Here is a 24,222-nt window from a genome sequence, read left to right as displayed (position 1 = left end):
TTCCTGATCATATGTTAATGTCTGGGAAACAATTCAAGATTCTCAACAGGAAGCTTAACTCTTTATTGCAGCTTCAAGCTGATGTAGGGGGTCAAAATTATGTGTCTGGAATTGAAGTGGACGTAATGCTCAAGGCTCAAGAGCTTTGTTTGAGAAATGAATTGGATCAAATGGACAGGAATAATGAGTCATGTGTAAAAGCTCAGACTTCATATTTCAATCATGAGCTTAAGGAATTAAATGTTATGGTAAAAGAAAGGCATATTTTGTTTATTCAAGATGTCAAAAAGGTTTGTGAAGATGTCAACCTAAAGATTGAGGAACTGAGGGTTGATATGGCGAAGGAAGTTGCAACTCTTACTCATGATTATTCTTCTCTCCACACCAAATTGGATATAATCTCTGATGTTTTTACAAATGTGGTTAAGTGATATCATTTGTTACTTCCTAAGGTTGATAAGAAGGTTGAACTTGATGTTCAGAGTTTTAATAAAATTGAAGAGCTTCCGGGTAATCTCCAGGACTTGGTTTCAAAGTCTGGTTCTTCATCATCATCGTTACTTACTCCTGAGTTTTTAACTCAAAAGTTTCGATCGTTGGAGTCTATATTTCACACCGAATTAGCTTTACTTGCGAAGTTGATTAGTTTGATGCCAACGGATGCCCCACCTGTTCACACAGGGGTGCAAGGGGGAGAAAAGGTTGGTGTTGGCATGAGTTCGAAAGCTGACATGGGAGGAAGTGGTTTAGGGAAAGATGAAGGTGATGCAAAAGTAGTTGGGAAGGTTATGTCAACCCAAATATCTACTTCGTTACCAAAAACCACTATTCCAACTTTGTCAAGAAAAACAACAAAGCCCTTAACGAAAGGGGTTGTAATTGGTTCTGGTGTTGGAGGTTCAAGTTCGTCGAAGCCACCTCCATCGATAGAAGAGATGAAAAATAAAGAGAAGGGTATCTCTTCAAAACCAACTGCAGAAGAGAAAAAGGTTGCTATTGAAAAAGAAATTGAAAAGCAAAGACATATATAAAACATTCTTCGTCAAAGAGCTAATGACCCTCTTAGTCTTGATAAGTGTGATCCTTCAAAACACTATTGCTATGAAAATATTGAAGCCTTGGTTGTAACTGGGGAAATGCATGATTTTGAGAAAATTTCCAAGAAGAGTTATGCCATAGAAAATACTGATTTCAATCAATTGGATTTTCCAATCAATAAGATGATGTTCATAGCTATTCAATATCAGATTGCTAATAAATTCGAAGACAAAGAAGAATATAAAAGAATGAAGATTCGATTCCATGCAGTTCTTGGAAAAAGGGAAGAGAAGATCTGGTCATTGGTGAAGATAGTTCGAGTTCTCAACATTTCCAAAGACACTTTGTTCGAGGGTGTGTTGCAGAATTATCGCTTTCATGCTATCAGAGCAAACAACGTTGCTTTCAACTTTCAGTTGATGACTTCCCTTTAATGAATCTTCATGATTTGATTTGTGTTGCAAGAATTTTGAAGGGAACCGATGTCTCAAAGCTTCAGTTAACAAGCAAAGAAGATTTGTTGATCAGATTTGCTCACATCAAGTTGTTCATTGACAATTTCTATGAGTATCTTGCTTTAACTGATGTCAAATTAGCCTTGGCGATTGGCAAACAGATCACAGTGCCCCAATCTATATTGAAAAGTCAAGCTAGTTTGAAGAGCTATGAAGATGGGGAGATTTGTGTAAAGCCTCTTGGGATTGTGTTTGTTGGAAAGAACAAGAAGGGGAAGACTACAAAGCTTTTGTTTCAAGCCTGTGATGTTGAGAGATATACCATATCTCATTGTACAAACCTTATTGTTCGAATGAATAGTTGTGCAAAGAACAATGAATGTGACAAAGCTGAAATGCGCAAGGTGGTAAACCGATATGCTGAAAATCGAAGGGTGATACATCAAGCAGCTCAGATGCTGATGACTTAGATTTGACACTTCTCACAAAGGGGGAGAATGTTAAGGTCAAAAGTTGTTGTGAGGTGTTGAAATATTTCTGAATCCGTATTATTTTCGAATCATGTTTGTTTATGTATTATAAGGGCAGTGTTAGTGTCGAAAATGTAATGTTTAGTCCCTTATATTTTTTGTACGCTAATATGGGATGGGTACTAGAGTAAGAGTAGTTCTTGGAGTCTTCGACTTGTACTCTCCATTTTTCTTTCTATATCTTGTCAAAGCATAATTGAGCTATACATATCATATTTACATCTCGTGTTCATAATTCATCATATACTCTGATCTAGTTTCATATACTCGATTAATTACAACTACACCTATCGTGGCGCTTATGCCGGAATGGCTATGCCGATGACTATTTCGTGTCATCGGTATAGGCTATGTCTATACTGACGACATGTCGTCGATATAGGCTTCATAGGGTTAAAAAACATTGTCTGCACAGGGGTAGATTGGGTAGATTCATGTAGTGTAGTGCAATGTGCATACCTTGGTTCGAACCTAATTAATCTGTTTTTTTTTTCTTTTATCAACTTGTATTGGATACTATGTAGTAAATAGCGACGCTATAGTGGTTAGCGGGGATAAAGAAACGTTATTTCAAAATAGCGGTTTAGAATAGCGGTGACGCTATTAGCGCCACGATTTACCAGTATTTAACGCAATTATGGTCACCGCTATAGCGGCGCTATAACCGCTATTTGAATAAATCCTATTTTTGGGATATTTTATATAATAAACTTGTTGTTTTTTTTGTGTGTCATTACATAGAATAAAATTGTCTTTTCTTAGTACAAACCAAAACTTTTGTGTCATTCCATTGAATAAAATTGTAATTTTGTGACTATCATGACTTCCATTGAAACCATGTATGTGTTGTCTTGTTAATTGTGTTGATACTGCATTATGATTAACTATCAAATAACTTAATCATTTTATTTACTAACTGTAATTGTTTTAAAGTATGATAAAATAAAAAGTATTACATATGTCTTCTTGTTGATTGTGTTAAAGTATGATAAACCTGTCTGTAAAATATGATTAACTAATTATAATATGTGAAGTATGATTAACTAAATATGATATGTGAATATGGTTTACTGATTAAACTAATTAACTGAATTGGATCTGTCAAGTATGATTAACTAATTATGATATGTGAAGTATGATTATATATATATATATATATATATATATATATATATATATATATATATATATATATATATATATATATATATATATATATATATATATATATATATAATGCGCTATATCACCACTATACCGTGCCGTAAGAACCGTGATTTTAAATAACGACCAGTAACCGCTATTATATTTTTTACTGCGATAACCGGTTAGATCCGATATGAATGAATATATAATAAAAGAACAAGTTGGGTTACGTTAGATTTTAGACGATTGAATGATCCTAATTCGTGTATGTCCTTTGTTTAGAAAGTATGGTTAGAACTGCTAAAAAAAGAAAATGTGTTCACTATTCATAGAAAGCAAGGGCTAGAGAAAATGTGTTCACTATTCATAGAAAGCAAGGGCTAGCGGAACCATATATAGTACACACGTAATACCAGACTCTCTACCACATAACAAACAAAATAAAGAAAACGGCTACTCGTTTATTTATTCCGGCGGCGATACACTACACCATGTCGTAGCTCCTCCATTATTATTCATGTCAAGCAACCTATATATATCCACCACCTCAAGGAATCCTTCACCATTAAAGAAATCCAGTCAGTGAACCTTGAATTATCAAAATAATTAAACGAACATTCCAAGAACATAAGTATTTGAACTCACCTGTTACAGTCGACGCTAGGATTGATTGGAATGGTGCTAGAGATTCCACACTTTCCGGGAAGGCTAGTGGCGGTATCCTGCCTAACCTTGAATTGTCCGGCGGCACTCTTGGCACAATTGCAAGCAGTTCGCCTGTCAGCTTGGCTCTGGGTGGCTCCCTGAAGTCGCCTGGCACCATTACAACATTCATTCGTTGGTGTACCACCTGACTGCAGGTAGCCTACACATGGTCGGAGCATGGTAACAAGGTCACCGCAGTTAATGGCTTCAGTTTGGTGCACCATGAGTAGAGCCATGGCTATCATTGCCAACATTGCTACAGTTGCTCCTTTCATATTTGCTTTTTGTGTTGTGTTGTTTTGTGTTGGTGATGGGGTGGGTTATTTATAGTGGGAGGGGCTGATCGGTGATGATAGGAAAGCTGAAGTCATTTTGTAAGCGTGTTTGGGCACGTACAAAGTAAATATGACAAGTGTCCTTAGACTCGAATCTTCTTGATTTTTTGTTTCTAAAAGTAGGAAGTGTATTTCGATTAAACGATATGCTTTTCAACTTAATCTCATCAATTTGCTTGACTTTCTCGCATCAAGTATTCCTGGTGGTTGTGAAGTTCGTAAATTAAATGTCCAAACGAGGAAGGATGTTGGGATAATCCAGATCATTGGGACAATTTTGTACTACGGGTGTTTTAGAAAAGTTTCCATTTATTTAAGTTTTTGTATTGGAATAAATTTTTTTTTTTCTTTTCGGACAACCTAATTATGTGGAAGCCTATTCGCAATAGTGGAATAGGATTTTAATCGGTTTAATATAAAGGCATCCACAATGCATTAAACTCTATAGAGTTCAATGGAGTGGCACATCATCATTCACTATTCCATACATCTCTATTCATTTTTATCCCACAATGCATTAAACTCTACAAGTTCAATGGAACATATTAAAAGAATATTTATTTAAAGATTTAAATACTTTCTTTTTTCCTATTGAAGAGTTTAATGGCCATTGAACTGCAAATCCATTGAATGTCAAGGTGACATTTCATAATGGTGGAGTTGTATCCATTGAATGACAAGTAGGCATGACATCTAATTCAACTCTTCCATTAAACTCCCCATTGTGGATACTCTAAATACACTATAAGAATAACGGGCTTAGCAGCGACACTTTTAGCGGCGACAACCACCTTTAGCATGACACGTAACTTTCGCGTTATGTGTCGCCACTAAAGGTGGTTGTTGCCGCTAAAAGCGTTGCCGCTAATGCTTATCGACACCGATCCACGTCAAAATACGAGGTGAACCTTATCCAATGATCCTTGATCCAAGGCCGGAATCAATAACGTACATACCAATAGCAGCGACGGTGTTGCCCCAAATACTCGAAAATTTTGACCGCCAAAGTTTCCCCCTAAAGTTGTCGCCAATAATACTCAAAAATTTTGATAACCAAAATTTTCTCCCAAAGGTGTCGATGCTAATACTTCATATGTCGCCGCTAATACTCTATTTGTCGCCGCTAATTCTCTTCGCAGATATAACCCCCTTCAGCTCATTCTTTCCCTTTTTAATATAAATAAGGAGATGTTTTATGTTTTTAATTAAGTGTTAAAGTCTTTTTCCAACAATAAAATTGGAGAACAAGTAAATTTTTAGAAAAGTCTTCCTTCCCTTATTCTTTCACGATTTTGTTGATTTTTGGAAAATTGTAGAAAAGTCTCATTATTTTAAGAAAAGTTACATTTTAGTCCTAAGATTTTTTTTGAACATAAAAACACCGATTATTTTTAAAAACACGATAATATGTCATTTCCTATTAAAAGAAAAAAATGACATTTTTTTTTTTGTAAATTTGAACCAAAATGACATAATCAGGACTTTTAGGTTCAAATTTTTTTTTTTGGAACTAAAATGCAACTTTTCTGAAAATATTATGACTTTTCTAACAATTTCCCATTGATTCTCATGTAACATTTATGTCCATAACTTCTATGTCAAGTTAGTGAATCAAGTGAGCTAATTATGCATAACTGCATTCTTAATGAATCAAGCTAATCGATTCTAATATTTGTCATCAGAGAAAATCTGCTAATCTAGTATAAGCAATCTCGAAGTGATGCGATGTCAAACAAAGAAGGACAAGTCACGTTTCAGAAGAACATAGTATTTAGCGTGAATATCCCAATGGATTCAATTGATAAATATAAATACATGAGGTTAAAGATAAGAACTAACAATAGATCCTAAATACTAGGATCTAATCTATACAACATATCTTATCAATGACTTTGAACTAACTTATCATATACGTTTACATTCCCCCTGAATTTTAACTGTGGCAAGGTTAAGATTGTATCTTAAACGATTTAACATATCATGTGTAGTTGGCTTCGTGAATCCGTCTGCAAGTTAGTCATTAGAAGAAATGAATCGAACATCTAAAGCACCCATCGCCACCTTTTTTCTTACAAAATGGAAATATACTTCGATATGTTGGTTCTTTCATGAAAGACAGGATTTGCAGTTAGATATGTAGCTCCCAAGTTGACACACCAAAGCACAGGAGGTCGTGGCTGATTAATCCACAATTCATTGAGTAATGATTGTATCCATGTTGCCTCCACTATACCATTAGCTAAAGCCTTGTATTCCACCTATGTACTGGACCTCGAAATAGTAGGTTGCTTTCTTGAGCTCCATGAAATTAGATTTGGACCCAAGAAAACAACAAAAGCTCCACTTGATCTTCAATAGTCTAAATAACCCGCCTAGTCAGCATCTATAAATACACTCAACAGTGTTGAAGAGGATCTTTGTATACGAAGCCCAGTTGATATGGTATTTTTGATATATCTCAAAATTCACTTCACAACTTCCATGTGTACAGTCGTGGGTCGAGCCAGATATTGACATACTTTATTGACATCAAAAGAGATATTTGGCATCGTCAATGTAAGATACTGCAGACCTCCCACCATACTTCTATACTTGACTGTATCATTGTCATTTAGTGTAGTTGCATAGTCAAGAGCAAGCTTATCAGATATAGACATAGGGGTTGAAATGCCTTTACAATTCATCATATTAAAACGATTAAGTAGATATCTCGCATACTTATGTTGCATCAATACAATGCCCTTTGAATTGTGAACTACTTCAATCTCCAAAAAATAATTCAGCCGACCCTGATCTTTGATTGGGAAAGAAGTGGATAAGGCTCAAACGAGTTGATCAACTACGTATTGAGAGGATCCAACAATTACAATGTCATCTACATAATGTTGTATCTATATGCCCAAGAATCAATATTGAGTGACATTGCAAATAACATATGATCCTATAGGATCACACCTTAATCAAGTTGGTACTTATTGAATATTTATTATATATTTGATATTAATAAATAAATTCAACTCTTGTATTTAATTAGAAAAAATTATTGTTCTATGAAAACAATATTGTAAGAAGTAGAAAAATAGCCTTTATATGATAAGGTATTATAAAATTTGTCATGTACAAAGTTTTGGACACTTTAGTTAACCATGATTAATTCAAGGACTTACTCTATCATGGTTAAAGGACAAAAGAAACATTTTTATATTAAAAATTCTATATAGCCGAAAGTGTGCAAGAAGCATGGAGGTTGCTTGTCAACCCCCATGATAATGTCTCCCATGCCTCTCTTTATACCCCATACTTTTGAATATAATATTCAAAAGACCATATTAGAATGAGTTTATAAATAGAGGGTCTTATGCATGAAGATATCACAAGTTTTTGGTCTAAATCTTCTTCCCTTTTCTTTTCTCTCAAAACCGTGAGCTAGTGAAGAGCTTGGAGCTCTTTCCTCTTTTGAAGACATTACAAGCTTTTGGTGTTTACTTTGGGTCTTTGTTTTAGTGCTTAATTGTTTAAGCACTTAAGGCTACAAGAACAAAGTTTTACAAAAAGAAATCTTGCAATTTTGGTACGTCATTCTTGTTGGTGGATTACTTACAGAGAAGATCAAACTTCTTGTTCTTGCCATCTACTTCAACACCCCAAATCCAAGAGGTTCCAAAGGCTACAAAGGTTATTGTAATAACTCACAATATATATATATATATATATATATATATATATATATATATATATATAATCAGATTATAATTAATTTATATATAAGTTCTTTTTCTGTAAATAAAAGCAGGAGTAATTAGTCTTTGATTAGGCAAAAATAATGAGGTTTAATCCTAAAACCCGTCATTTTCAATGGAGGAGTAAATTGAAGCAAATCATAAGTCTTTAGCAGTTACAATGTTAGGCACTATATAAAGCTCGAAAAACCCTATGAAAACCCCACTGGAATTGCAACAATCGACTGAGAATCAAGGGAGAAATAGGGTGTGGAAGTTCGTGAAGATTTTCAGTCTTTTGCTTTGAATTGAGGTATGTTCTCGGATTTAAGCTCGAATTGGTTGTTTGGATAGGTTTATATACGAGTCTTTCATGTTTTGGTTCCACCTCATGTGTCCGTTCAGCCCAATTTTCGTGAGTTTGACGAAAAAATAAAATAAAAAGCACAAGTTGAAATTCATCTTGTCAGTAATTGATTTCGATAATTGGTAATGAATATATGTTATAAGAAAGTGGAGACGATCGATGGTTAATTTAGATATTTATTTGAATAAGTTTTGGATAAAGATCAGTTTACAGTTTTATGGAAAATAGCAGAAAGCTTCGGGTAAGAAAGATGGCTATTTGGGTTCTTTTTTTTTTTTTCAAATAGGCTTAACGAAAATTAAATTTAAAAAAAATGTAAAAGATGTTAAATAACATATAGGTCACGTGATTTAGTGCAAGAGGCGTTGAGCTTCGGAGTTGCATCCTTTCCAAGAAAGTAGATTTTACTTTTCCGTACCTAATGTTTGATAATATATTGTTTATTTATAAAATTTATCTATTTTAATTCCATATCCGTTAGTTTCTCAATTTCTTTGAAACTAAAGTTACATAAACGGTCCTTGAACTATCAATACTTTGACCAATTCCAATTGCTTTTACAACTGTTACGAAAAAAAAAATTCAAAGATGGTCCAACTTTTTGTTGAAATCAATATTTCATGTTTTTAACGGTTTAATTGTTTTGATACTAGATGTTACTTTTAAGAGAGAAACTTTATTAATTTGAAAAAAAAAAAGTTAATATAACAAAATATTATACTTGTATAAAAAAATATTATGGGCATTTCAATCATTGTAAATGAATGATTTTTATTGTTTGGCCGAACGTTACATGTGGACAATGGAATCAAAATGAACTCATAGGGTGCTTTTTAGGATCATAGTCTTAGAATTTTTTTTTTTTTTTGGTGAAATGTAGGGTACAAGTAGCGTGACAAGCTTGGTTAAGACCTAACGCCAACAAGGTGAGTTTCGTGTGAATTTTGTGGTTGCTTGCATGAAAAATTGATTCTAAATTATTCGCAATTATATGTTATCGTTGTTATTGCTATGAATATTTGTGTGAAATTTTGTGAATTATTTCATATATAAGGGTGAAAATGGGGGGTGACATATAGGGAACAGGTGTATTTACACGGTCTTATTATTAGTCGTTGTATAGTACACGGCGGAGAGCTTACGCTCTGTTTATCTAGCCGTAAGCGTATTTGTTGTGCCCGACGGAGGGACTCGTTCCCTGGAAATGACAGTAGTTCCTTAATGTGTCATCAATGGTGGAAAGAAATGAAAAGATTTATATTGATAAATTGTTGCGTTATTTTTATTTTATTGACGTCAATATGCATGAAAACCACGAACTCACTAGGCCCTAGGCTTACCCATTAGAATCTTTAAATGCACGCAACCCAGGAAATAACATAGCAAGTGGCAGCGGGAATGGAAAAGGAAAAGTTCAGACTTGAAGAAGACGACAAGTTTTAAGGAAGACGTAGCGCACCAAGTGTTTAATTAAATTTCTATTTGCTTCCGCTATTATTATTAATAATTACATTAGTATTTGAATCTTGATTTTTGGAAGTTTTGGGACTATGTTAAGTTATATTTATATTTGAAATTTGGGGCGTTAAAGTTATATTTTCTAAACACCCTATGGTTGTTATAATATCATTTTCATCTCTTTAAAAGGATCCTTAATGGTTTGTTTTGTTGCTAGACTCGAAATTTATAAGAAAATTTTAAAGCTTCCGTTGCCGGTTTTTATGAAAAACTATTTATTTTATGCAACAAAAACCATTCAGTGGTATCTGAGCCATCTTTTAAATGTTACAATGATTTGTATGTTATAATAATCTTTGGTTTTTGGAAAACAAGCATGGATTTTTTTTTGGCTAAAGAAATGTTCATATTTGTTTTCTTTGGCAACTTGTTGTTAAAAATGTTTATTTTTATATAACCATTTTTTATACATTTTGGTTATATAAAAGTTGCTTTAGAAAAAAACAAAGAGTTGTTTGTTGATATGTTTGTATAAACAAGCCATTAGGACATTTATGGTTGATATTTATTTATTCATATGATGATGTAATAGATAAATAAGTATTATTTGTTCATTTTAGATGTAATAAATTAGTTTTAGACTAGTTGTATTTTATTTTTTTATAAAATGTAATAAGATGGAGCATAAAGTTCTTATGAAGACATGAAGCCTCTTGAAGACCTTGAAGTGTCCTAATATGTCCTTTAGGAAATGACTTAATATTTGTTGTGATGACTTACAAGAAATATTACTAGAAAATGGTTTTGTTTATATATTTTAAATGCATGCTTGTGATGTTTATTTTTGTTATTATAAGATGCTATATGTATGATAAATTTGTTTGCCATGCTAAAAACATTTTTACAAAAATAACATCAAACTTGGGGTTTAGAGTATTATTTAAAAGTTTCAACATAAGATGTCAAAATTGAGTTCTTTCGTTAAAAAGAACTTTTGAATTTTAAACTCTAAAGTAGCCAAACTTTTGAGATATAAAAGGTTTAAAATATGTATTTTTAAACTTAATCTAAACTCCATAACTTAATAATAAAATGATGTTTTATTAACAAAGTTAGAAACCGGTTCTAATCCGTATAACATCGAATTAAAATTAAATATAAATTTTAACCGGGAAAATTTTATATGAAATAAATTCAACTTTATTATTTTTGGAAGGGATATATACACTAAAGTCCCAATATTTTCATCGATTTGAGAAGAAAGTCTTAAACTTTATTTTTTTTTACAATAAAGTCCAAATTACCGGCAGTTTTTGATACTTTTACCCTTTTTTTAGGTTAGCCGGTAATTGAGATTTTTTTGTCAAAAAAAAAAAAAATAAAGTTTAGGACTTTCTTGTTAAATCGCCAATTATGACTTTAATGTCAAGAAAATAAAGTTTATGACTTTTCTTGTCAAATCGTTGAAAATATTGAGACTTTAGTGTATATATCCATTTTTTTGTTAGAAATTGAATGGTATGATATTCTTTAAGCATAATAGTTATTGAAACCTTCTCTAATCAGTTAGATCCTATTGAAATCTTTAATGTTTGCTTCTTGTTAAATCGTTTTTTTAATCTCAACAAACCGACATTGAAAAAAATGGAGATAATCAAGAAAGAAAGAAAGAAATAGCCAGAGTTGTGTTGGCTTTTTGTGTTTGTATAATCTGTCCCCATTTTTTAGTTCAAGATTTGGGGGCGAAGCAAGAAAAAAGTTTTACAAGTCTTTTCACCCTTTCTCGCTCTCTCTTTTGCATATGTTTCTCCTGATCGTGATTGTGTTAGGGTAAAGATGATAATGGTAAGAAAAACAGTGGTATTGCAACAAAAGTCACAATTAAAAGTTCTTGGGTTACGAAATACACTAAAGTCCCAATATTTTCAACGATTTGACAATAATGTCCTAAACTTTATTTTTTTGACAGTAAAGTCTTAATTGACGATTTGACAAGAAATTCATAAAATTTATTTTTTTGACAAAAAAGTCCTAATTGCCGGCTAACCGGATAAAAAGTGTAAAAGTGTTAAAAATTGCCGGTAATTTGGACTTTACTGTCAAAAAAATAAAGTTTAAGATTTTCTTGTTAAATCGATGAAAATATTGAGACTTTAGTGTATATATCCCGCTTCAAACCCTAGTAAATGTTGTTATGTAATTTGTTCGTTTGTCTAGTTTCTTGCTAGCTTCTTTTTTCAAATAAATTATTGTTGTTCGAAAAAGAAAATGTTAATATTAATAAATTAACCAAAATACTAGGCGTTAGTTTCTTTGTTTTAGTTGATTGTTTTGTATTGGTTGAGAATATAGTACATTAGTATCCATTATTAGTTTTGTGATCCGATTATTTTTCATATCCTTTGTTGGTTTGTCACTTCGGGACTATGAATGTTTCGTGGTACTAAATTCCAACAACTGGAATCAGGTACGAACAAGTCGTATCAGAGTTACGGTTTTGAGTCTAATCTCAACAAGTGGTAGATTGGGTCGATTGTTTCTTCTGTTTTGAAAATGAGGAATGTTACAAATTTTTTGTTAAGCTGGATAATATACTTTATGGAGTTCCATAAACTTGCTAAGCTACCCATTGTTCATGGGATTTCATTGTAAATTGAACTCTTTTGTAGCTCCATGTCATTGTTATTTCTTTTTTTGTGAGTATTATAGATTTTTTGTGTCCGAATGCCTTTGGATGATCCATAATATTCTGTAGGTACTACGTACTTTCTGAGTTTTTACTTTTCGGAGTGTTGGGGTCCCAAGATATACTCATTTGTTTGTGGAAAGAACTCATTTGAAGTTTAGAAGCTTTGTCTCGATTCTCGTCTTCTAGTTCTTTAATATTTAATGTTGCAGTCCAACTATCGTATATTTGATGTTGCTAAGAGAGGGTTTAAGTTTAGGTGGAATCAACTTTGTATTTTCAGATAGACCCTTATTTGAATAAGGTACAAGCACCATTAAAGAGTGCATTCGGGAACATATTATATGCCATGGTATAACCATATAAAGACCAATTTATAATGTCTTAGATGCATTTGTAATACTTTAAAAGTATTTATGGATGTTTGCATGGAACTTAATTTTGAAGATTCATATCCAATGATACGTGGATAATTTGATCTATCTATTACCATGTTTTTTCATTTATGTTGCTCAAAAAAGATTGAATCCACAAGTTTATCAATAAACATTTTAGGCATTTGGTTATGTGTTAATAACTCATCAAATTGTGTTCAAAGTGAAACATTGCTAACATCTCTAGGTTCGGTGGAAATGGTTCGTTTATTTTCACAACCTTTATTTATTTATTTATTTCATAAAATAATACCCATTGTTGTGAATTTGAAGGAAGCTTCAACTAGTAGCCATTATTCAGCTGGCATGCAATTTATTAAGTGTTAAAAAAACCGCTAACACGATGAGAGAAGCAAAAGTAACAATATTAATACCAAAAACATTGACTGAAAATGTACAAAATAAAAATAATAAAACAAAATACACCATCAAGGGTGTTAGGATTAGGCCTAAAAATTAGCAAGGAAAGAGCAAAAATGAAGGCTCTACATGAATCTTCCTGTTCACAAAACTAACTTTACTTAGTTTATTATGACACCATATTAATTGATCACTTGTTAATCTAGACATTTGTAGCACTCTCGACACTAATTTCATATCTACTTGACAAAAGAAGTAAAGCACTTGATCTTCAATCTCTTCTTCTTCTTTACATCTTCTCAACTTCTTTAATATGCAATTCCCACTTCTCAATTGTTCTTTTAGCTTTCTTTCCTTCTACAAATTCAAAAACAAATCATAAAATGTCAAAAAGATTCGACTTCCCTTTGTTTTGAATCCAAATTTCATGTGGGTTTTCGTTCTTTCACTACAACAAATCATTAAATTGTTCGTTAAAAAGTCTGTTTCAAAGTAAATATTGAAAAATCTAACCTTATGCAAATCTTTCTGGAGATCAGTGAAAAGTTGGGAATCCTCGGGTTTTTGAAACTCTATAGGCGTTTGTCTTTTATATTTGTCAGCACGAACAAATCGCCAAAATATTCGTATTGATTCTTCGAGAATTTCAACAAGTGTGTCACTTGTAATATCATAGAACACCTCACTTTTCGCCTTCTTGTTTTTCGAATGATCTTCTGCAAGTAATTCATGAGTAAAAGAAGTTAAATTCCAAATTTTGTGAAAAGTTGTTTTTCAAAGTCTTTAGTTGGCATAATGTTTTTGGAAGGAACCCAATCTTTCAAGAATTAGGTTTTATACTTTTTAATTATTTCAGATGAGGGTATTTTGGTCTTTTGACAAAAAAAGAACGGAAAAAAATTCCCTCCACTTGTCCCTAGAAATAGTGCAATCCATCCAATTTGGAATATGATGGAATTGAATTCCGTCGATTCGGGAACCAAACACACCATGGAATGAAATCTTGAATTCGAATTCCGGCGGGTTCCACCGGAATACAAGAACCAAGCACCCCATGGAATGGAATCCGAGATTCCAGTTCCGTCGGATTCCATGAACCATACACTCTATGTAATGGAATCTTGAATCTTGAATTCCAATTCCAATTCCGATTCCATATACACCATGGAATGGAATCTCGAATTCCAATTCCGTCCAATCAACAAACTAAGCCCGCCCTTATTTTCTCACCTCTAATCACAGGAACTTGTAGAAGATTACGAAAAACGCATCGATTCTTGACATAATTTTGGATTCTTGGACCTTGAAACGATTCATCTTCAACAAATCTTTGGATCAACACTTGAAATTGTTGGAATTCATCCGCAATGTCATTAAAACGCCGAATCCCATGAGGATCGGATTCCCATATTTCCAAAGCCTTTTCATATTGCCAATGAAGGATTTCCCAAGACAAACACATTTGACCAACATACACAACTTCTAAATCACTTTGTAGTTCTTTGATAAATTTAATTGTTGGGTCATTCTCATGTTTCTTGCCTTTTGTTGTTGTGAAGCTTTGGTTAAGAAGTGTTGTGATTTCCGGAACCAAAGACTTTGAGCTTGAAGATGACTCAAGAGGATCTTTTAAATGTAAGAAACCTGTATATTATACGGATAAGATATCAAAATTTATGAGTTAAATGCAAAAAGAAATCGCAATGTACTTTTATTCATTTGTTTACTATAGCATCCTATTTACATTTCTTCTTATTATATAGCATTGTCATCCAAATATAAATTATTATAGCAATATCATCCAAATATAAAGTAAATTTTCATCATTTAGATTATTATCTCAATTGTCATTTTTTTTAATGTGAATTTTGGTAGTAAAAAACATGACAATATTTATTTAGGTAAAATGTCGTAATATACGTACATCAATCAGGGTACCAAACAAGATTTTGTGGGATCCCTAATGAGTGCTATAAAAGAAAACAATTATTGTAACATTCAAAAGTAGCTTTCTTGACAATTACAAGACAGAAAATATATTTTTTTTAAATTAATACCAAACAAGAAAATAAAAACCCATTACTAAAATTTACTTCGATAAACCGGGTACCAATCAAGATTTTAAATAAAGAAATATAAGTAGGTAACGAATTTAAATAGTGTTTTGAAATATTCAAGAAAAATCTTGTAGGTATGATTTTTCTATACTGTATATTAATTTATTAACTTTCACAAGATTACACAAAAAGGGTCAAAATTTGCACATTATTATATTCATGTTGTCATATTAAAATAAACAAATAACGCGATTTCAAGAAAAGGCAAACACATTACATAACATGAGTGCATATCCATTAAGATTGCAAGAATATATTTAGTGCTTTTAATTGTATATTATCTTGTCCCCCACCTTATTAATCAAATAGTGGAACATTCTTTTTGTGAATTTATTCAAGGGTTTTTTTTACCAAGTAGAAATAAAAATATTAAAAATATCCACACTATAAACTTTTTTTTTTCAAAATATTAACAATCATTTTTATGCATGTAACTATTTACTGCGCTACTTTTTTCTTCAATAAAGTTGTTTAACTAAAGTTTTTTACATTATAGTTTTGATAAATTTAAAAAAAAAAAAAAAAAAAAAAAAGCAAAACAAAACAAAAATCCTCCTGTTGTTCCCCACCTCCAAAAGATACCTTTTTTTCTATTCCATAAGTCATCATTCTTAAACCTTGAAAACTGAAAAGTTTCACAGTTTTTGTGTTTCTCTTTAAAACCCCACCTAACCAGATAAAATGGGTCCCTTTTTTATTTTCATTTTCATTTTCATTTTTTGTAATTATTTATCATGGAAACGCATAATGCATTTCTAAAAACCCTTGTTTTCATTTATTAGTTTCTTACTTCACCAAAAATTAGGGTTACCTTTTCTTGGTTAAAAAAGAAAATAAGGCATACCCATAACTTTATGTACTTAATTAAATAGTTACAATTTAAAGATAATCTACTTCAACTATATTATTTCATCATTTAAATAATCAGATTTTGATAAACTAACAAGAGTTGTGGTTAATAAGAATTGATTATTATTCTTATTTACTAATTATTACGGATAAAATAATCAAATTAGCAAAAGTAATAGTATAGTAGGGAAGTAAATACTAAATAGAAGAAAATGGTAAAAGTAATATTACCTATAGCGTACATTTTCTGGTAATTGAAGATGTCGAATTTACGCATTCTTTCTCTATAACTTTTGTAAAACTTATGAACTTCACTCATCTTCCCTCCATTTTGATACACTTCTTCAATCTTCCATGGCTTCAATTCCTCCATTATCTTTGGAGGCGATTCTGATTCTTCAAAAATTGTCGGAAGTCCTATAGCTTTGACCTTTTTGATCTCCATTTTTAATTGCTCAATCAATTCCTGATGTTCCCATAAAGATTCCAACTTGTTTGTCGTATCATTCGATGCACTTTTCTCATTTTCATTCCCCTTTAAATTTCTTGATTTTGTACTAAAATCATTCTCGGATAAAAACTCGGGTTTTGACCAGTTTTTTTGTTCTTTTTCATCAAATTGTAATTCAAAGTCTAGATCTGACAAAAACCCATCATCGAATTGTAGATCATTTGTAGGTGAATCAAGATTTCTTGAACTTATTGAACTTTCATCGTGAAGTTTTTCTTCCATGGAAGTATCGATTTCTTCTTGCTCCTTTTCTTCCTCAATCTTTTGTTCATTTGGACTTTCAACCATCGTTTCATCGTTCACTCCTTGATCTTCAAAATCATCTTTTGTTTGATCTTCTTTATCTGACACATGGTAGGATCTAGATGGAAATAAAATTTGTAATCTAATAAGAAAATAAAAAAAAAACAACATTTTTATTCTATTGTAGTAGTAATGCTAATACATAGTTACATACCCATCGTCGGAATTTGTATCAGTTTTACTAGCTTCCATTGAAACCTCGATTGGATCGATGAATTCAGGTAAGGGTTCTATCAAATTAAGCAAATCAGAGAAATCTTTCTGGTTTTTATTGAATTCTTCAAAGGTAGGGAATTTAAAGGTAAATGAGAACTCAGGGGCTTCTTCTTCGTCTACTTTTTCATCAACATCATCATTTTCTATACTTAAAAACTGTAAAAGTTCCTGTTTTTCTTCAAATTCCATGTTTGATTCAGTTACCTTTAAACTCGCTTCAATGGCTTCTGTTGATACGATCCGCAAATCATTTGATACACCCTTTGAAGAACCGCTAGTGATTCTGTAATTTGAAATACAAAAAAAGATGAACACAATCAAACTTTACATCGTATGATAAGACGCAATTTCTTTTGTTTTGGTTTTCAATATAGAGAAAGTAAACAAAATATACATAATACCTTGTCAAGCAACGAATCAGGTGAAGCAAATAGGTGGCGACAGAAGACCAGAAACCCAACACGAAAAGAATCAATTTTGGGTATAAGAACTCAAGAACTGAATCCATGGTTGTAAAATCGAAGAGGGTAATTTCTTTTTAGGAAAAAAAAGTGTTCCATTTAATCACAACCGGTGAATTCGAACTGAAGCGAGAAAACAGAGGAAACAAAGACATAACAGCAGCAAAAGGGGCTAATGAAATTCATGGCACATTTGACAAAAACCATATTCTCGAATGGACTAATCACCCGTAAAAGAGGATGAAAATGACGACTGTGAAAATTCAAAAAGGGTTTTCAGAAAAGATTAAAACGCGATTGAAATCTGACCTAATTCGAGAGAAAAGAAAGCAAAATTCCAAGGGGGAGAGATGGGTACGTGGCAGCGAACTTGACTTTGTTCATCGAAATGGTTGCTTAGAGAACTTGAATTGTTCTCGGGTCGGGTTTTCGGAGGTTGAAGGTCATGGAGAAAATGGCAACAGTTACGCTTAAATGAAGGAATGAGAATGTGTGGTTTGGGTATTGGGAATTTGACCAAGGAACAAGGAGGCATTGGAGGGTAGGGGATAGAGGGGGGGCGCCAATCACACGCTTTACCTTGTGTCTAAGATTCAAACGCAGCTACAAGTTCAAACATTTAATACTATTTATGTCATTGTTAGACCATAGGAATTAATAAAACTAAATTATATAAATGGTCACTCTACTATTGGGTATAGGCAACTTTAGTCCAAAAACAATTGCTACAACGTTAGTCCCTTATAGCATAGGCTGATCCATTATAGATCCCGGGATACCCATCAAAAAAAATTTAGTAGTGTTAATTTTTTTGGAAAAAGTCGTTTGACTAAACTGCACAAATGGTCCCTGTGGTTTGCTTAAAATTGCCACTTTGGTCAAAAAAATTTTGGACTAGCACCAGAGGTCCAAAGTTTTCATTTTGTTGCTTGTTTGGTCCAATCTATTCTGAATTTTTTCAAAATGACTAATTTGCCCTTGTTAATATGATTTTCTCTTTTTTCTTAATTTTTTTTTTTATTTTCAGATTTAAAAAAAATAAAATTAAATCTCTCTCTCTCTCTCAATTTTGCACCTCCTCCTGTTTCCCCTTGTTCTCGCCAACTCCCTTTAGACTCCCTTCATATTCACCACCATCAATACTTTCCTCCAATGACGCCGCTCAATTACAACCCCTTTCCACCTCCAACCACTCAGCTTCCCCCGCTTCAAGGTCCGAAATCGACATGGTCCAGACAAAGGAAGGAGTCTTCGCTGCCAAACCAAAAAAAGTCATAATCTGGTGGGACCAAATCACACACACATTGTCTCTCTCTCTCTCTCTCTCTCTCTCTCTCTCTCTCTCCCCTGAAGAACAACCACCATTATTCAGCCTCCGTTCAATACTACAACCATCCGTTCCCTCCCTAGCGATCATCATGCCAGTAGATCCAGTAGATCTGGAAACGTGTAGAACGGAAGCGACATGTTGGTTCTGGGTTTAGAAAGACACTTATACACAGGTTTTCAGATCAATAAAGGCGACAACGCGATGGATAGGGCTTTCGCTACCGGAAAAGACAAATCGAGAATGGCAGAGTGTGATTCGACGTCCGCCAGCGAGAATGGCGGTGGCGGCTCTAGGGTTTTTTGCAGTTCTTGAAAAATTCAAACGGCTGTATGTGTATTTGTTTTCAGGTTCATGGGTGTGGTTTAAAAATCCATATTCATGTCAATTTCTGGATTTTGTATATGAGAAAGATAGGGTTTTACAAATCCGGTAGTTAGTGCTTTTGATTTTACAAATCTTGTAATCAGGTGTTCTTGTGGGTTTACAAATTTGATGGTTATTCTTGATTTAGAAATCTGATTGTTCAGGTGTTCTGGAGTGTTTTTGTGTTTAAGAACAACCGAGATTGGTTGTTGTATGTGTGTGTGTTTATGTTAGAAGTTGGTTCAAATCTTCATCTAGTCCAGATCTTCATCTTTGTATATATGTGTATAAATCAGGAAGAGAGATAGATGGTGAGAGTTTACAAATATGATAATTTTGAGATTGAGTTGCAGATCTGGAAAATATTGTTTGAGTTCATCATATGGTAGTGTCTGGTTGTGGTGGAAGCGGCGGTGACCGGAGGTGCAATGGGTTTTAGTTTTGTTTTATTTGTGGAGTTTTATCTTTTATTTTTAATTGGTTTTTAATAGTTGTAATAAAAAATAGAAAATAAAATAGTAAAGGGTAAAATCGCCATTATAAAAAAGTTCAAAGCAAATTGGATCAAAGTTGCAACAAAATGAAAAGTTTAGACCTGTGATGTTAGTCAAAACTTTTTTGGACCAAAGTGGCAATTTTCAGCTAATCACAGGGACCATTTGTGCAGTTTTGTCAAGTCGTTTTATGTTGCGGTTTTATATCGGAAAAAAAATTGGATTATCCTAAAAAAATTCATGTTATTTCTAAATGTTTCAAAATACAAACTAGTTTAAATCATCCAAAATTTTTAAGCTCACAGCAATTAATTTATTGAAAAGAGGTATTAAACTCAATAGTTTAACGAAAAAAACGATGTAATCTGTGATTGTCGACTTCTCTCAATTGTCGAAGTCGACTTATCTTCTACCACTTCCTATGATCGTCGACATCAACACATCGTGTCATCGCAACCCTTCTCAATTGTTGTCGCCAACAGCCTGTCGGAGGGAGAATTCCGGCCACCTCCTCCTTAGCTCCTCCATCATAATGAAACAAGTTAGTATAACCAAAATACTCAATTCTATTATGTGTTTAGGTTAATTCAAATTCCAATTTTTTGTCATTATGTTTGAAAAATTAGAAATTAACAATTAACTTTGTTAAATTAGGGACTTAGGGTTAATACTTAATGATTATTTGTTGTTGAAACTTGAAATCAAGTTATAGTTGATATATTTTGATTGTAGATTGCTATTTGTTCATTTGTTGTTGAAACTTGGAATCAAGATTATAGCTGATATATCTTGATAATTGATAATTTAATTGTAGGTTGTTATTTGTTGAAACTTGAAATCAAGTTTATAGTTCATATATTTTGATTGTAGGTTGCTATTAATAGTTTTTTCAAAAGACATTTAAATGTTGGAGACAACAATGGTGAAGGAACTTCCAAAAAGAAAAAAGGCTAATGAAAGCAATCAAGTTTAACAAACTAATCCACCAATGCCAAAACCACAAGAAACACAATCTAATGAACCTACTCAAGTTCCACAAACTAATCAACCAATACCAAAACCAAAACCAAAAGTGACACAATCTTTTGATTTGAATGATCTTCCTTCGGACCCGAGGGATAGGCCAAATATTACATCTTATAATCCTAATCAAAGGGATGAAATAAGGAGGGCATATTTGAATGATATTCCTTTTGGAAGCGGCTTCGTTTGTAACATCCTGTTGCGAATTGTTCCCATTTTGAATTGGTGATTAAGGATTAAGTGCTATCAAGCTATGAATACCTGAGGGGTCGGGTTTCGGATCAAGTGAGAGTTGGATAATGTGCCTTGGATTGCTTAGGTATTCAATTTTAGATTTTGGATCAAAGGGTATTTCGGCAATTTGTCAGCTCAGGTCTTATGGGAAGTGGATTGTGGTTCGAGACATTTTATGGCAAGCAAGAATTTATAATAGTGTTGAGTGTCTTGATACCTTTCTATGGATATATTAATGGTGGGAATTGGAGTTGTATCGAGCAAGTTATAGCCTTCGGAAGAATTAGGGTTTTGGGAAAAGCCCTATTATGCGGGGCGTGCCAAGGTGGTACACAGGGCGTACCGAAGAGAAAGAACTACGCGAAGTGTAGCTGGAGGAATGTGTAGCGTATAAGCAAGGACTGGACCGGGATTTGTGGCCTCTTACATGGGGCGTACGAGGTTTAGATTGAAAATCCTAATCCTAGAGTTGTACCCTATATAAGCATAATGTTGAGCCTCCTTCTTCATTTAAAGTCAGCCCCCACCCTTTAAAACCCTATAACTAATCTCTAATCATTCATGGTGGCATTTTGAGCTTATGGAGTCTATTTTTGGAGTGAATGGCCCATTTCGAAGAAGGTGGAGTTTTATGCAAAGATGGGGATCAAGGAGAAGCTTATGGATCTGGCTTTTGTGACTCATTTTTAGCTTGATGAAGGTATAAAGCCTCGAACTTGATCATCAGTGTCTTAGATCTACCATTTTTGGTCCCAAGTATGAGATCTAGTGGTCTTGATTTCATTCTAGGAGCTTTGAGTTACCCCTCTTAGTGTTTCTGAGGTTTAAGGTCCATAAAGGTGGCACCTTTAGCATTTAAGACCATCTATGTTGGAGTTTGAGCCATTTCCATGGAAGTAGAATGTTATTTGGTCTTGTTGGGGCATGCAAAGTCACCAAGTCAGTGACTTTATGGGTTTAGACATTATATGGGACTCAGATTTGTGGTTTGGACTTATGACTTAAAGCATTAAGTGCTTAATGGCAGAAGTGAGGCTAGAGGATAGTACATTGGGCGTACAAGCTAGTACGCGCAATGTACAAGCCATTAAGCGAGTACACACAACGTACTGCTGAGTACACCCTATGTACTCAGCCAGGTTGGATTTCGGAATTTAGGCATCGGGTTTGGGCCATCTGTTTGGGCTTAGATTCTTGGGCCCTAATGGACCATCAGGGTGATTGTGTTCTGGACTAATTGAAGGATTGGATCTTAGGTTAAGGCCCAATAAGGAACATGGGCCAAATTTGGAAAATTAGGCCATTCATGGGCCTTTATGGATATTATGGTTTTGGACTTTGTGTTTTGGGTCCTGTTGGGCCATCAGGTTTGGGGTTGATATTTATTTGTAGAGGCCCATTATGGTTTTGAGCCCAAATTGAAAAATTGGACCATAGATTGAGTCTTAGGTAATTTTTGGTATTTGGGCCTTGTGGACTATTGGGTTTGGGCCTAATTTGGAAATTGAGCCATTAAAGGACTAATGGACATTATAGTGTTGGGCTTTTGTTTTAGGTTTGGGCCTTAGTTTTGGATCATACTCTGCCAGGGATAGAACATTTTACCCTATACATGGATTAAGGATTATGGTATGGGACCCAGTTGCTAATAGGGATGAGCATGGGACAGAACTGGTACCGACCTGTACCGTTCCCGATTTCCTAAAAACCGAATTTTATCAAAAGTCAATCCCGAGTACCAAACCGAATTAACATCACCGATACTGGTTTTCGGTACTAGTACCGGTACCGGTGGTACCGAATCCCGAATTTCATGTATTTGGAGTACTGAGTACCGTCCCATATTTTCAAATTTGGTACTGGTTCCGGTATGGGATCGGGATTTGGGACAAACTGCTCATCCCTATTTGCTAATGGGGTATATTGATCGGTATTGATAGCTCAGGAAGTGGACAGGTTAACAACTAAGGTTTTCCCTCAGGAAGCTTCTACATTCGAGGTGAGTCTTCTCACCATACCAATGGGTCTAAGGTACCAAGTGTTGGATTAGGTGTCTAAGCCCATAACTATAATTGGTATGTACTTGACCTGAGAGTAGCATGGTCCATTTGGGTTGCATTCACCAGAACAATCTGATAGGATGGATATTTGAGAAAGAGGTTAGTTATGATTTATTAATATATTATTAGTATAATATATTAATTGAGAAATCATATTATTTAATTAGTATTGATCAAGAATTAATTTGGAATTAATTTAGTGATCAAAAGACACTAATTAAATTAACAGGGACTGATTATGTAACTTAGTGATACATATGGTTTGGTATATTGATCCATGATGGACTAAGTTTGTGTGAAAGTCCATGAAGAGTTAGTCCACATGAGTTATGGATCATAAGCCTAAGTGTAAGATTAGGGTTACATATGACTCTTGGAATTCTAACACTATATATGTAACCCCTTAGACCCCAAAATCGGATGCATAAGTAATATAGCAAGAGTATAGCCGATTTTAGGGTATTCCTAACCTCTCTCTCAAGTCCTCCAATTGTTAGTCGTGTTTTGTGAAGCACTTGAGGTGCTAAGATCTTAAAGGCCAAGTAATCCAAGCTACATAAAGATGTAATCATCTAACTAGTTTTTATGATTCAAATATCACATTTGTATGCTAGATTAGGCTTCATTCTTTGGAAAAACAATATTGCATGTATAATTAGAGAAAACTTAAATCCAAAGCATCTAGGGTTGTATGTGCACTATAGGAGTGTTATAGTACTCTGAACCCATCAGTGGTATCAGAGCCTATGATGTTTTCTCTAATATTGATTCATTGGTAATTGTTCAAAGAAAGAAAATCATTTTCTTTGGAATCCGACTGATGACCACGACGTGGTCAATGTTACCACAACGTGGTGACTGTTCGGTAGACAATTTTTTTTTGGCCAAGTTTTGGATTAGAATCATTACCACAAACTGTTTTGTCTATTAAAAATCATTTTTGTGATAAGGTAATTATTTCTCTCATTCAATTAAAAAACAAATATCAAATTTTAAGATAATAAGTTGATTGATTGTATTATTTGATT

The 24,222-nt window shown here is 33.5% G+C and overlaps 2 protein-coding genes and 1 long non-coding RNA gene across 3 annotated transcripts; 1 reads left to right on the top strand and 2 right to left on the bottom strand.

Moving 5' to 3' along the window:
- Positions 1–3,535: 3,535 nt before the first annotated feature.
- Positions 3,536–4,184, bottom strand: LOC111885310 (non-specific lipid-transfer protein AP10). The gene is made up of 2 exons (XM_023881572.3): positions 3,815–4,184; positions 3,536–3,726 (listed from the first exon to the last, which is right to left on the bottom strand). Exons 1-2 carry the CDS (start codon positions 4,147–4,149, stop codon positions 3,717–3,719), a joined length of 345 nt encoding a protein of 114 aa, XP_023737340.1. The 5' UTR covers positions 4,150–4,184; the 3' UTR covers positions 3,536–3,716.
- Positions 4,185–7,607: 3,423 nt separating this feature from the next.
- LOC111885316 (uncharacterized) lies at positions 7,608–9,222 on the top strand. The gene is made up of 3 exons (XR_008231251.1): positions 7,608–7,884; positions 8,003–8,241; positions 9,176–9,222. It is a non-coding gene; the product is annotated as an uncharacterized LOC111885316 (long non-coding RNA).
- A 3,999-nt stretch (positions 9,223–13,221) lies between these two features.
- Positions 13,222–18,279, bottom strand: LOC111885304 (uncharacterized). Its single transcript, XM_023881568.3, has 6 exons — positions 17,631–18,279; positions 17,168–17,512; positions 16,431–17,071; positions 14,464–14,877; positions 13,747–13,949; positions 13,222–13,590 (listed from the first exon to the last, which is right to left on the bottom strand). Exons 1-6 carry the CDS (start codon positions 17,735–17,737, stop codon positions 13,330–13,332), a joined length of 1,971 nt encoding a protein of 656 aa, XP_023737336.1. The 5' UTR covers positions 17,738–18,279; the 3' UTR covers positions 13,222–13,329.
- Positions 18,280–24,222: the final 5,943 nt, after the last annotated feature.

This window comes from Lactuca sativa, chromosome 3, assembly GCF_002870075.4.
Source record: "Lactuca sativa cultivar Salinas chromosome 3, Lsat_Salinas_v11, whole genome shotgun sequence".
NCBI classification, from domain to species: Eukaryota; Viridiplantae; Streptophyta; class Magnoliopsida; order Asterales; family Asteraceae; genus Lactuca; species Lactuca sativa.
This window is presented reverse-complemented; position numbering and strand designations above follow the sequence as displayed.